This window comes from Anopheles merus, chromosome 3R, assembly GCF_017562075.2.
Source record: "Anopheles merus strain MAF chromosome 3R, AmerM5.1, whole genome shotgun sequence".
In the NCBI taxonomy this organism is placed as follows: Eukaryota; Metazoa; Arthropoda; class Insecta; order Diptera; family Culicidae; genus Anopheles; species Anopheles merus.
This window is the reverse complement of record NC_054084.1, coordinates 12,952,957-12,967,949: the sequence shown is the minus strand read 5'-3', so window position 1 is coordinate 12,967,949 and position 14,993 is coordinate 12,952,957. Positions and strand designations below refer to the sequence as shown.

General features: G+C 41.5%; 1 protein-coding gene across 4 annotated transcripts in view; it reads right to left on the bottom strand.

Annotated features, from left to right (window-relative positions):
* Positions 1-2,608: 2,608 nt before the first annotated feature.
* LOC121596757 (ubiquitin-conjugating enzyme E2Q-like protein 1) overlaps positions 2,609-14,993 on the bottom strand; it is a 37,839-nt gene continuing 25,454 nt past the window's right edge. For 2 of the 4 annotated variants that reach the window (XM_041921963.1, XM_041921964.1), the window contains 5 exons: positions 7,967-8,007; positions 6,113-7,128; positions 4,337-4,478; positions 3,905-4,254; positions 2,609-3,761 (listed from right to left, as the gene is read on the bottom strand). In XM_041921963.1, the coding sequence (XP_041777897.1) occupies positions 3,677-3,761; positions 3,905-4,254; positions 4,337-4,478; positions 6,113-6,489 (954 nt within the window). In that variant the 5' untranslated portion in view covers positions 6,490-7,128; positions 7,967-8,007 and the 3' untranslated portion in view covers positions 2,609-3,676. The remainder of the gene's footprint in view (positions 3,762-3,904; positions 4,255-4,336; positions 4,479-6,112; positions 7,129-7,966; positions 8,008-14,993) is intronic. The other 2 variants (XM_041921965.1, XM_041921962.1) reach the window with 1 other exon arrangement.

The following is a 14,993-nucleotide window of genomic DNA, read 5'->3' as shown; positions in this document are numbered from 1 at the left end:
GTTGCAGTGTCCAAGGTCTCCTGGGACCCGGTGTCCTTCCACGGCTAAGGAAAAACAATGTTCTCCAGTGTATTTGAATTGTGGGTAAACTATTTGTATTTGTACCTTGATTATTACCTTGTCTTCATTTACATTATCATGACAAAACATTATCAAGTTCGTTTACGTTCTTTAAGGATTAAGTGGTAAAAGGGTTGTTACCCAAGTGACATTTGCTCGAAATTGTTTTTCCATATCTGCTGGATTAGTACTCGATACGCCTGAAATTGTGGATTTGTGTGTGATCAAGTGTGTTGAAAGCGCTAAGATTTGGTGTGTTCGTAAATTAGACTTTCTTCTATCGATGGACGGTGCTGTCGAGCTCATTTTACATTCATAGCTTTGGTATTTGATAAAAAACAAAAGCAAATTTTGTGTGAGGTTATCACATAAAAAATCAAAATTATTTAAGTATAAAATATCATTTAAATCATTTTCGATCTAGAAGAAAGCAACAAAAAAGCCGCATCACAGTTGATTTTACAGGACTTTTTCTAAATTCCCTTACATTGGTGCAGTTTAAGGGAAGTTAAAGGCTCCAGTTTAAGGGAATTTGCTCGAATTCCCTTGTTATTCGTGGTCGAAAATGTCAATTGGGTAAGCATACCTTGTAAGTTCTGCGATTGGATGCTTACCAACAGTTGAACCTAGGATTTGAATTCTTTTTTCGGGATACAGTAATATCAAGTCGTTCAAGCAAAGATGTTATTTTTAAAAATATCGGATAGTTTAAATAACAAAATGTGTTTGTCAAAAGACGTAACGCCCTTTTTAGGTTTATTCCAGCATGCAAACATGTTCAATGTTCAGTATACTTTTTGATGGTTGAACGTATGAAACAAAGGATCGTTGCTTAAATATAATTATCTGTGAAACGAAAGAACAATTCAAACATTCATGTATAACATTACAGAACAAGAACAGTTAAGCGTAGTTAAGCGCATTGCAAGGAAGCATACTTTGCATTGAAAAAGTTACCATGCACATTTTGTCCGATTTACGCTCGTTATACAAAAAAAACGCTTAAAAAAGACAGCAAAGTAAAATTACCTTTTTTCCATTGCATTCACCGGAAGTACTCAGGTAATTCGACAAAATTAGCCATTCATTAAAGGATGCTCCTGGTACAACGGGGACGTGTGTATGCACACATCCATCCCTTGCGGCCCATATATTCCACGTGAACAGCGCACAAAACGGCACTTCCCAGCGGTAGATAGTGCTGCCGGCACATTATGTGCCAACGGCAGCCGTGCCGGGAGAATTATGCCAGGGTGGGCGTTAAAAGCTCTCCCGTTCCAGGGAATACATATATTTCCACGCGCACCTGGCCCTGTTAAACAGCTCGCCCCGGGAACGCCCCCGGTATCGAGTGCTAGTTTTCCCGTGTGCAACCTGAGCGGCAATTGAACGTTGGTGGGGCGATTCGTTGCCAGCTGGTTGAAAAACATAAAAAAGCCCCAAGAAAAGAAAACGGAGCTTGCACTGTGAAAAGGATTTACCGACAAGCTTGTCGGATTGTGGACTCCCCCTTTTTTTTACTCGATTTTCTGCTGACGCTACGTATCTAAATAGGTAAATTGGACAAATCTTGTGAGTTACAGCGTCTAAAGGGGAGCGAATTGAGGGGAAAAAAACCGGCGGAAGCAGAAAGAAAATTCATCCTGAATTGCTACCGCTACTTACGCGGCGGGGCAGGATGTATGTGGCAAGATTGTTGGAGACAAATTTATGCTCGTAACATATGACGCTGTCTTGTGGGGGGGCGGAGTGGGTGAGCTGTATAAAAGAAGTCCACCCCAACCCGGATAGTACCACAGAAACGGGACCAAAAAAAAGGGAAGGTTCCCGGTTGAAAATCTATTGCACTTGGTACCGTTTGGTCGCTTAGTTCCTTTACTCGGTGCTCTCCATGTGCGCCGTGAAAAGGGGATTATTTTCGCAACGACGGAACAGTACGACGCGGGACGGTTAAGGGCACTGAACACAGCAGTGAACGGGGGCTCTTCCTTCTTCCGACCGAACGAGTAATCCTTTCTTCACAACTTATTACGTTCGACAAGCGTTATTGCAAGTGGTTGGTGCAAGTTGGGCTGCACAAAGTGTGCACCATTTTGTGATGTTTTGCAGGGTGCATGGTGCTGTGCTTGCCGAATCGAATTATACACGAACAAATGCCACGATTGATAGGGTTTTGCAGGAGTTCTCATAGCTGTGGTACACTTTTTGACTCTTTCTTGCGTGAAATGAACTTAATGTAATAGGAATCGGACTCTATAGCAACCTTGTTGGACAAATCCAATAGGAATTTGCAAGGAACATGTCCGAAAAGGGTGCCATGGAATCCAGCTTCCATCATACGAAATTCACTTCCCATAAGAAAGAGTCAAGGAAGCGTTCCACAACTATAAGAACCCCTGGAAAACCCTGTAATGTGGGAAAATACCATTAGAAAAGCGCCTCCCAAGTAAAGTGTAGCTACAAATTTCTTTCCGCTCGAAATAAAAACCACTCAAACACAACCAAACTCGCTTCGATTTGTTGGAATACATCTCTTATACCATTAAAATATGCGGGCTGTTTTTTTTTATTTACAAAAATCTTTTATCCTTATACACGGCGATGAACAATTTCATAAACAAAGCCACATTGCCTTTCTCTCTCTCTCTGTCTCTCTGTTTTATCCTTGCTTTTGTCTGTCCATCCCCCTTTTTCGGCCAGCCGTAACACGCAATACTAATAACTCGCACCACAATCACAAGCGAAGCGAGGAGCTCGTCCTGCCCACAAAAAAACCAAATCATCAGCATATGTATAATACTTTTTGAGCACACGGTTAGTTGGTTTTGGTTTGGTTTGGGTTGGTTCACAATGGTTCCTTTCCTTTCCGGCTCGACTCACCAACCTGAATCAGTTTGCGTATGCGTATTTAATCACACCCAATGTTTGTGCCTGCCCTGCTCTACGGTTCTGTTTGCTTTATAGTTATATCTAGATCTCGGTACGCATCAATCGATGCCGCTAAATACATTTCATTTTTTCTTCCTATCTGATTTTCGCTCTATTTATGCTTTTCTTGTTGCCGTGTTCTGTTTTTCGCATCATCCTGGTGCTTTTGTACATTGCTTAGGGAGGGACCTTGCTAGTGGTGGTTTGTATGGGTGGATTGCTTCATCTGCTTGTGTTATCAAAGCTCTCGAAACTTAACGATTTTACATACGATACCTTCAAACTTACGAGCCACTTACGAGGAGTTTATAATCGCAAAAATATCACGCGGGGTTTTCGGTTATTCAGGGACAGATCGGTTCGTTTGCTTACTGTATTTTTTTTTTTAAATTTGTTGTGGTTCCGGCAGACAAAGGGTGGCGAGTTTTACGGGAAAGTTTTGCCTGCACTGCTGCAAAGTTGAGATCTTCTCAAATAGGACATTTTGATAGAGTGGTGTAAAATTCCGAATGAAGCGTTGAGTTCAAGTTCGAGTTAAACGTATATGATATATATTTTACTAGCTAGAGAAGGTGTGTAGCTTTTGTGGGACGAAAAATGAAACGAAATACTCACAACACCTATGCCACGCATCGCTTCTCAATGCTTTTACAAGCTTAAGGTGTACAAAAATGAACAATCTAACCTTCTAGCCGTCGTTCAGGGCGGGCGTCACCCAGCCATACTTTTCGTGCGTTTTCACCAGCGATCGGAAGGCTTCCTCGGCGGAGCGTCTGTGGTGGGAAGAAAATTGCCAAAAATTCAACAACCATAATTATAAAAGGTGTGTTTATAGATATGTACTTGTAATTGCATAAATTGCACACAAAAGAAGAAAAGTAATACACAACGAACAAAAAGATCTCCCCTTACTTACCGGCTAAAGTCCTTCGCCGACTTTGGCTTGCGCGACACACGGCCCTGCCCCTTCACCAGGCTCGCGGCGAACTGCATCAGTATCGCCTCGACCGTGTAGGCACTGGCCCAGCCGCGGGGCGTCAGCAGCTCCATGCAGATAGCTCCGCCCTCCATCACGAACCCCTTCTCGATCCGCGGCTCGACGACACGCATAAACGGTGGCGCAAACGGGAAGTTCTCCGGGAACACTAGGTGCAGCAGGATGAAGGGTATGTTCAGCTCGACCAAATCTTCGGCCAGCGGTGAATCCGGATCGATCCGGAACAGCCGAGCGTGCCACTCGTACAGATTATCGTTAATCAGCTCCACCTGCACGGGGAAGGGACGACGGAAACGCGTTGAGTTCGCGCACGGGTGCATGGCCGATGGCAGGCGTTTGGTCGCGACTTACCGTAAAGCATGGATCCGTCCGGGAGTGCTGTAACCGCTCGATTTCCTTCAGCTCCTTCATTAGCCGCCGCGATCGAATGGTGGTGTCGAGCGGTTTCGAGACAGGAACGTGCACCATAGTGGTGGTGGTGGGTGCCACAACGCTGGACAAAGGTGAAAGAAATAATAAGGGAAAAATAGATCGAATTCATATGACATTCGAAATACTATTGTATGTTTTATAATAAGAAATCGTAAATCGTCAAATGTATGGTAACAAAAGACGTTTAGTTGCATCTTCAGACAATAATAGTTCTTTTATTTAGTAAATTGGAGGGATGATAAAGGTAAGAAAGTTTTTTATAAATAAATAAAATCTATTTCTTAGATTGACCCTTTCACGACCATAAGATGTCGAAGACTAAATATGCCAATACAATACTAATGTGCATGTTTGCTAAGAGAATATCACCAACAGGTTCGTTCATTTTTTGTTCGTTGAGAAATAAATTTTTCAGCTTAAAACAACGTTTCATTTCTCTCAATCATCTATTTTTTCATGTGATCTAATCAATAATAATTGAACAACTAAAACGAGTTTTTTACAAAGGATTTTTCCTCCTAGGTCGTGAAAGGTTTAAACATAATATGAAGACGCGCATGAACCCAAGCCGCAATGAATTTTCATTTCATCCAAACAACATTAAAGCTTTGCGCCTGAATGTATGCAATCCATGTGTCATTGAAAGTCTTATTAGACTGTGTACTGTGCACTTTTGATTGTGTTTAATGAGTTGTTGTTGTTGGAATAGTTTAGAGAGGCTTTGGCTCCTGCGGAGTTCTTTCACCTCTTTGTATTTAATGAGGACATAAAAAACAAACAACAGAATAATAAACATATTAAATAATAAACATCAACCAATAATACATGAACAAACAAATATGCAAAGATCTGCCTGAGTGTATGCAACCCATATTTCATTCAAAGTCTATTTTCGTTTGGTTTTTATACTAGTGAAATAAATATTTAAAATATGTCGTATCTTCTTTTTTATTTTAAAAATTGTATTTCAACAAAGTGATCAAAAATAAAACTAACACTGAATACTTTTCACATAACAACATCAAAACAGATATTTCAAAATAGTTAAGGGATTCTAGTGTCCCATTGAAAGAATTAATTGATTAAGATAACAGATTATTCATGATAAATTTTCACCATTTTTTAACATCCTCAATATTTTATTCCTTTAGATAATTTGCTTTTATTTTTCATATTGAACAAACTATTGCTCGACGTGGAATATAGCAATAAAGTTGTCTTAAAATTAACAACATTTGTTAAAAACTAACAAAAACATATTTGTTTGTTAAATACTATGAAAAATTTTAAGGCACGTGGAATCAAAACACACAAAAAAACAAAACTAAAATAAAGATGACTTCATAAATCAGCAAAACACTTCAGAAAAAAGGCGCAAATTCTTCAATTTCAGCATCATGTGAACAACGAAATCAAGTGAGCATTTCAAATGAGCTGCAACATACATTTGCAAGATATTGAACAATGATTCAAAGATTTCAAAGATGTAAAAGAACAACCAAACTTAATTAAGAAAACGTTACATGATTGCAAGGATGCTACTAAAAATGAAACCCGAAGTGCGTTGATGTTCATCGTTCTTTTTCTCTGCTCAAGAAACTAAAGCAAAAAAAAAACAAACCCACACACGTGCACGCGGCCATGAAACACTGCAACATGATATACACGAACATCCTTAAGCCAACACAAACTCACCATCGTAATCGCCGCATAGGGCTGTCGGTGGTGGCTTTGCTGTTGCCGCTACTACTATTACTGTTGCCCCCGGTGCCATTCGACGCTGGGCCTCCGCCGTTCGCCATCCCACTGCCGGCGACTGCTGCCGTCGGTCCACCCGACCCACTACCACCCATCCCGCTTGCACCCGGCCCGGCCGGATGAGCTACGGACGCCGCGGACGGATGGTGATGGTGGGCGGGAAGATGCAGGTGGTTCGAATCGGCGCCCTCGGTCGGGGCGGCCGTGTGGGTGCCGTTGCCATCCTTGTCTTTGCTTTCCTTGCTCTTGCTTTCCGAGCTTTTGAAGAACTTCCTAATGGCGGCCGTTACTTTCTCCTTTGATCTGGACGACATTCTGTGCGGGAGCGTTCGGTACGGTGGAACCGGTAGTTCCTTTCCCAGGACCGGCTGTCGGTTGTAATGCTATACCGCGCAAACCGTTAGACGTGCCGGCAATTGCGACGCTTGGGTGTGATGTTTGGACAGAGTGTGCTTTTGGGGAGGGGACGGAGGGAGGGTACGAACCGAAAATCCGTCTGTCCGGGACGGTTTGGGCTCTCGGCAGGCGGCTCTAGATGTGGGCAAAAGTCACCTCAAGACAAGCTTTACAGCTTTTTCCTTCAAATGTTTCGTCGATTTTTCTTTTTGCACGCCTCCTCTCGTTCAAACAAACCGACCCCCAGCCAGCACAGTTAAACGGTCGCTCGTGTACGTGTGTTTGCGCTCGGTGCAGGCAAAATATTAGTGTAAACTTTAGCGCTTGCCTTTCGTCCGGGTGAAACGTTTCTGTACGCGCCAACTGCACCACACAACGGTTGACGGATCGAACTGAAGAAAGTTCACTGCTGCCGCTGCTGCTGCTATTGCTTCCTTCCTTCGACTTTCGAACTGTTTGTGATTTGGTTATCTTTATTTCAACATTTCCAACTCGGTTCCGTTGCGAGGTTTTACGTCACGGGGCCTGCAGCCGCTTTGCTCCGTTCCCCGGTTGCCCTGGAGAGTAAGAAAAACAAAAAAAAAAGGCAAGGAAGATACCATAAAGTTCTACTGTCATGGATATTGATTTCGCTTCACTCCCAGGCCCTGGTACATTTGCTTCTGCATAACAACGGAAAAGGTTCCGTTTGGAACGTGGTTCGGGGGAAAAAAATGGAAAACATTCAGCGTAACGTTGCAAGATAAACAGAAACGCGCTTGAGTCGATGTTTTCCCTTTAACATGTGTGTATGTTTTTTTCCGGTTTTTCTTTTGCGTCAGACATGAGGTGGTTTTGCGTTTGGCTTGTATTTAAAAGCTCACCAGCATTTTCACAATAAAAAGCAACGTTTTTAAAATGAACTTTTTTGGGATAAATGCCTGTTATTGCTGTTCGTATTCTTTTACCCAAATTCGCAGCATAAATCTCGATTAAGCGATACATTTTCTCTTCGTTCTTGGGTGCTGGGTCAGCATAGCTTTTTGTTTAAAATATATTATTTTGAATAGCAATCTTCAACCGGTTTTGACTTGAGAGCAAATTTAAGATGGAAGAATTAATTAGCAACGAACATTTTTAATAAATATTGCTCAATTACGAAAAGAAGATTTTTTCCAACAAATGTAAAAAATGTTTTTTTTTTTAATTACATCAAATCATCTGAAAAATATTAACAAATTGATTTGAACCTCTAAACAACAAATGCTTTTAATGAAATAAAATCACATTTGATGGTTGTAAAGATAAAACAATCTTTTAGTATATAATCTTTGCTGATATAACATGATATATGATACATGATATAACGATATCAACAGTAATTCAGACTATAAAAGCTTTGAAACGAGACCGAACCATCGCCATCCCTTCCATCCAATCCAGCTCTGGGAACATTTCTGTAACGAAACAAAACGAGAGAGAGAGAGAGAGAGAGAGAGAGAGAGAGAGAGAGAAACAAAACGTTATTACATGTTTATTAAAAATAGTTGCAAACTAACATAAATTAATCTACCAAGACAACAAAATAAGAGCTTCCCATTCATTCGGTTACAACTCTATCCATCCAGCTAGCTTTCGAGACTCGAGCATTCTTCCCATTAAATCATTCATAATCACATCGTCCTGCGCCAGTTCTGTGCCAGCCCGCATAACGAGCACTGCAACCTGCACCGGCACGGCAGATGGACAGTTTACCAGTATTTGCCGCTGAGCAGAGGGCAAACACGTTCCGTTCGGTCGTAAATTACGATTCCAATTAAGGCTTAATTCAATACATCCACCGGTAGTAAATGTTGCAATCATACGAGCAACGACGAGCAGATCGGGTGCAGTTGGCCAGCCAAGAATGTTTTATTCAAAAGGACGACTGACCTAGTTTGGGCCGATGTGGCAGAGCGAAGGATCCGGACACGGGGCCGGTACCAGAGATAGCTTAAACAGCAATTTAATCGCTTTTTGATTTAAATGAATAGTTGTGCAGATATCGTGGCGGATTAGGCTCGAGGCGCATAAGCACGGTTTAATGGAGAGAATGATGATGAGATTGTGATTGGCTTAGCGTGCGTCTATTTATTGCCGATGGTGTGTCGTTCAGTGTGGGATTGTTTTACATTCAGTTGGACGAGCAGACAGTAGCTGTAGCATGCACAGTTTTTGTAATAGGAAAACACATAAAACGTTGTGTTGCGAAGTTGAGAGTTTTATAACATCAGTCACCGAAATTGCAATGATTTGTTTGTCAACGCGCAAACTAGTTTAAAATGGCTCAACCTACAACTCACCCTCAACCACCAGGCAAGTAAAACATTTTCCAACTCTCATTTGAAGTGACAATGTTAAACTTTTTGTTCCCATTTTTTGCTGCCAGCAAAGTATCATGATCTCACATTCATCACTCATCAGATTGACGTAGACAAATACTGGCAAACTTTATCCTGCACCGGCATGGCACGGCGGGATCGGCAAACGCAAACCTAGTTGCAATGTTTCACCGTTTACCCTTCAAACAAGCGAAAGGGAGTAGCGAGAGCGAAAGAAAAATAGCCCGCAAGCATCCGGCACAGCTCGACTGGAGAGCTAAACCAACCCAGCGATCCTACGACCAGCAGGACAGTTGACGATGAATGTCATGTGACGTTGCCTGCTGCTGCTGCTGTTGCTGCTGCAGCTGGTAAGCTGTGGGATGCAGCTAGAATAAAGCTATTTATGCAAAAACTAATAAACTACAGGTGAGGCCTGAGATGCACCGAGAACCCAACAACGAATAGGAAAAATGCGGAAAAGCGTTCAACACACAAACTGAACCGGGGCAGTGGGCATAAGGAAAACACATAACGGATAACGGGTTGTCGTTCCTGTTTCATATCAAATTAGTGAACCACCAGGCAAAGGACGAGGTTAACGAATGCGGTCAACCTTCCCGTCGCCTAAAGTGTAGACATTTTGTGCATCGTTCTATTTGCACTTTGTGTGGAGAGGAAACACAGTGGGGAGGGGTGAAAAAAAACGAATCTAAAGTTATTCCATTGCCAAATGTGCTTTAGCGTGGTAGTATTGGTTTTGGGTTGGCCCAGCGCCTGATGTTATGCAAAGTGGTTTTATGTTTATTTATTTTCCTATTTCTAATGCAAAATGTTACTAAAACAGTCAACAACCAACGCTGCGAGTGCTGTTTCTGGGACACTGACCATTTGTAAACATTGCATACTTTTAGGCGTTTTATTCTTCATGCTTAGTGGGAAATCTAGTTATCGACCACTTTTTCCTATAAGAAACTGCCATTAACGTTTTCGTTGTTCTGCGAAACAGACTAGATTTGAGATTTTGAGATTATGTCCGTCTCAAAAAGATGCCGCTTTTTTAATGACCCAACCACATCGCTTCGAAGGACACGACCTTTACCATCACGTACATAAAATAAATAAAACGATTATGCTTTCCCCACTCCCAATACGCACCCAACGAACGGGTCGTCCCCCCAAAACAAACAAAATGCCAGCTCATTATGCTTTTAATGGGACCGGTTCTAAAAATCCAATTCGCAAAGCAGATGCTCGATAGCCCGGAATGATAATGTAAAAACTATTTTCTAACCATCAAGCACGCACCACGAACCACGACGCAGAGGGTGGTGACCGGTGACATGATGTTTATCTTCTGTTCACCGGCACAACAGCAGACGCACCCGCTAGTTGGTTTAGCAGCCGAAGTGTGCGGTAAGAGGGAGCCCGGGAGCCAAGCGAACAAAGATCCAAGATCAGTAGTGAAACGGGGATCGCTTTACGGGGTTCAAAATTGCCATTTTTATTGCTCAATTTAGTGTTTGGCCATCGAGCACAGCGTTGGACGAGGGAAGTCCCCTTCCCGGTATGGCCCGGCAGCAGGAGAATGTTACCAGCCTCATGAAAATAAATAGTCCCCGTCGGCCGTTCGTTGCGCAAGGGGATGGTTGGGGGCTTTGTTTGTTTGTTTCCGGCATCAGTCATGCCGCCTGACGGGAAGCGTATCGTTAAAGTGTTTTTAAAGTTTAGTTTTTGACTTTTGTGAGCTTTACAAGAAATGGATTTTAAGGAAGAAAAAAGTGTACGTAAATGAATTAGATTTTAAAAACTTTTTAATATTTTTTTTTGGGAAATAAGGCAAGCTTAGTAAAAAGCAAAAAATAAATAAAATGATAACCAAGATATAACTTCCAAAAATATATAAAATCTTTAAACTGTATTGTAGTATTGCCGGAACCGATAAAACCTATAAGCAGCTTTGTGCAGCCTTTTTAAATGTACGCCATAAAACTGTACAAAAAAAAAAAGAAAAGTAACATTGAGTAAGGATTAATCTCCATTCTTTAAAAAAAAAATCAAACTTATTTCTCAACTTCCTCTCACACATAAAACCATATATTGCAATTCCCCTCCTGAATGATGTGCAGCAGTGTAAGGTTCAATCCTGTGACATTTGCAGCTGCTTGGTGCGTTGTTTTGTGCACCAAGAGAGAAAGAGAGCGAGAGATAGTACTCGTAAATTGCACATGTACTCACTAGTTTTTTTTTTTTCATTGTGGCAAAAGAGTGCTTGTTACTAGTCAGTTTTTGCATTACGCCGTCGATTGCTCTCCCCAGTACACCAGTTTCGGTTTTATGGGCTTGATTTCCGTTTCACCTAGTTTGCAAAAAATAGGGCTGCGCAAAAAAAATAGATCAGATGGAACAAAAAAAAAACAAAAGGCAAAATTGACAGTGCAAACGGGGGCAAAAAAAGGACACTCGAGAAACTAGACACTCGACAGCTAATGGAAACCATCCATCATGGAATGCATACCCCGTTGCGCATAGACGGGTAGACTTATGCGGGCAACAGGAACAGGACGCGCACACGCAACGCAAACAGCGCGCATACGTGCGGCGGAAAAGAAGCGAACGCAGCACGGCGAAAGGTCACCGCGCTAGTCTAATATCGCGCTGGCTAATGTATGTATGTGTGTGAGTGTGAGTGAGTGCACAGTTTTTTGAACAAACAAAGCATGATTGCAGTAGAAAGCAAATGGGGGGAAAAAAGGTAGAAAAAAGAAGGAAAAACTCCAAGTTGATCCTTTCCCCGAGCGCGAGTGCAACATTGGTGCACATGGCGAGCGGTGATTCTTTTCACGTTTTTATCGCTGTTCGAGATCTGGCTCAATTGAATGTGTGTGTGTGTGGTAGTGTGTATGGGCTGTACACTCGAACAGGGAACGAACACGCTGAAACCATTCAGTGTCCGATCGATGACGAGAAGAATAATGGGAGTGTTTCAACGAGGACGACGACGACGACGGGTTTTATTGTGTGTATCGTGTGCCAAGCAAGGGGAAGGAATTGCCTAGTTCCACCCAGAAGGAAATAAGCTCGGACGGGTTTGAAAAGCTTTGTCAACGACCTCTCTCTCTCTCTCTTTCTGCCTCTGCTTCATTCATGCGAGAATGTCAATTTTGATGTAATAAATATTTAGATTAATGGCTGCATTCAAAGTTGTAGCATGAAGCAGCATATCGCCGTAAAAATTGTGTGCCTGTTTTGGTGCTGCGTGATGACATAAATCATCGTGTCATGCGGTACACACTTGCAACTGTCACTTATAGAAACACGCCTATTGTTGTACTGCTGGTTTTAGAGAAACATTTTTTTTTGACTGAATGTACTTAGCAAATCCTATTAGTGCGATAAAAAACACGCATATCGAGCTGTATCAGTACTAAACCAGAGTAGAGCTGGAACCAATTAATTATTCGATTTGCTCGATTGTGGTACAGACTGTGGTTTTCTCAGAAGGGTTTGCATTTTTTATGTCGACAAATTGATAACCCTGGTGGTGGTTGTTTTTGTGGTCTTCTGTTCATTTGATCTAATGGGCAATGATTTATTTTGTGACGGAATATCTGATGAAATATGTTTTTTTTATTGAAAAGTTATGTGTAGACGAGCAGACAATTGCTGTACACATCAATATATTCTCAGGATACAATATTTTAAATCATTTAAATCACTGTTCATTTCTACCATCAAATTGTTAATTGAATGTTTTTTGTTGTTGTTTAATTTATATTACTTTTTTACTTGGAACAAAGTTTCGCAACGTCTCAGCTTTTACTGATTGGACGAGGCTATGAGCTCATTTTTTAAATTTTACGATACATCCTTTTAATAATGTATAATATTCTTTTCGCTCAATGAACAAGATAATTTGAAAGACTTAATCCAAAGTAAAGAATGCTTTCACCTTTCTAAATAAAACGGGTTGGAGACCTATGCACAATGCTTTTTTATGTTGTTTGCTTATTGTATTTTGAACAAAATGTAATTCAAAATGCTTCAGACACCACAACATATAATTCAAATTCAAATGGACAAATTTAGCAAAAATGTGTACAAAACCACTCAATTAAACAAAAGGAATTATTTTTTACAAGCAAAACGCAAAGAAAAACAATTACATCTTGCTTCATAATAAAAATAGGTCTAAAAAGTGCCTTTGCTTAACGTTACTTTACAAATAAAGATACTTGATAAATTTCATAGAGAGTAAAACGAAAAAATAACAACTCGATCAGATAGTACGATTTACCTTCTAAAACAAGATTAATATCAAAGGTATCTAAATTATTATGAATATCTAAATTTTAATTTAGATGAACATGAATTTTGGAATCTAATTCGATGGAGACGCCAGGTTGCTATTAACATTTTGTTATTTTCAACAAGCCTGGTAAGTCTCTGAATATGAAAACGGCACAGTGGGTCTATTCATATGAGCTCTATTCAAAGCTCGCATATAGAAGAAGAAGAAGAAGATGTTATTTTCAACAAATCAGAACGTTCGTAAAGATTATAACCAGACTTGAACCATATCTCAGTTATTTGTGAACAAGTTCTCATTAATTGATAAAGCTACTGGCTGAAAATCCTATTCGGAATTTGTCTCATTCATAACCTGCTTCGTCAAAATGTTAATATTCTAAGTCGCAAAATTTTAATATCCTTTGTATTGCAATTGTTTGACCATCTACCATATGTACCCAATAAGTGTCCTTCTGTTGAATTTGAGATGTCTATTGTGTTCAAATGACTGTGACGAAATTGCCACAAATATCCTTATCCTTAACTTTATCCCTACAAAACATTTGCTAAACTCTACAAGAAAGCGACAGAACGCATAAAGTCATTTTACAACCCTTTTCCTTCCCACTCACCGGCTCATCCATCCCCTCCAAACGCTTACGCACACGTTTCCGGCGCACTTAATCATTGTCATCGTGTCTATCTACGACAGGCGTCTATCAAAGAAAATCTATCATTCCACCCCACCGGGTGTGCTTCCTTCTTATCATCCGCCCCGGATCGATGGGGTTGAGCGATTTCGGAGCGTATTTTACGCCCAGTTTCGTGCGTCGTGCGCCCTTTCCCGCCACGGCAGCTGACCCATTTATCGTACGCATCGAGGGTGCCCTTTTTTCGCAGCCAGCCGGTGTCCCGCATCTACTTATGATCTGTCAAGGCCGTGTAACGTGATTTATTTTGGAAACATTTCATGAATTCATGTATAAAGCCAACGCACGCGCTATCAGCCGCCCCCCGTACACGTACGCTCATCACCCACACAGCTTGTCCTTTTGCTTTGGATTTCGGTAAATAAATGCGCCTACGAATTCCACTTTTCTGCCACGCTTACGCTTGCTTCTTCTTTTAGCGTTCCACTCTCACACATACACATACAGCGTGTGCGGGGAGCGTCATGGTTGGAGTTGGACCGCTAAAAGCAATGGTAGCAATGTTTGTTTTCTGTTCCTTTCTTTTTGCTTCTTTTTGTAGTCACACTGCCATGGGTGTACCATTTAGATGGGACGCTTTTTTCCCACCCCCAAAACGCCTCTTCCTTCCAAACGATCCATCAACGATCAATGAATTCAGAACACACACCACCACACACTGCAATGCTAGAGTATGTATGAGTGTGCCTGTGTGTGTGTGGGCTGGATATTTTGGGATGAGCTCGTTTTACAAGGACGGCCGGAAAGAATCGTCCGGGGCGAAAAACTAGAGCGAAAGAAACACACCGATTCCTAACCTCTCACCTGCTGCGAGGTGGAAGTTTTCACCCCGCACCCCCAAGGTAGCTATCCAAACCCCCGGGTAATGATGGCGAGACAGGGAGAAGTTCGTCGATGGATTACGACAAGCCTATATTGATTGGATTTTCAAATCGAAATGAAATTCTTTTGAAAACACCACTCACTGGTGGCGGAGGCGTTTTTTTTTCTGCACCACCCAGCTCAACGGTTAGCCCTCGTCAGGATATTTGTTTGTTTGCTCGAGTGAATCCAATAAAACTGACGACCGCACACCAATGCGCA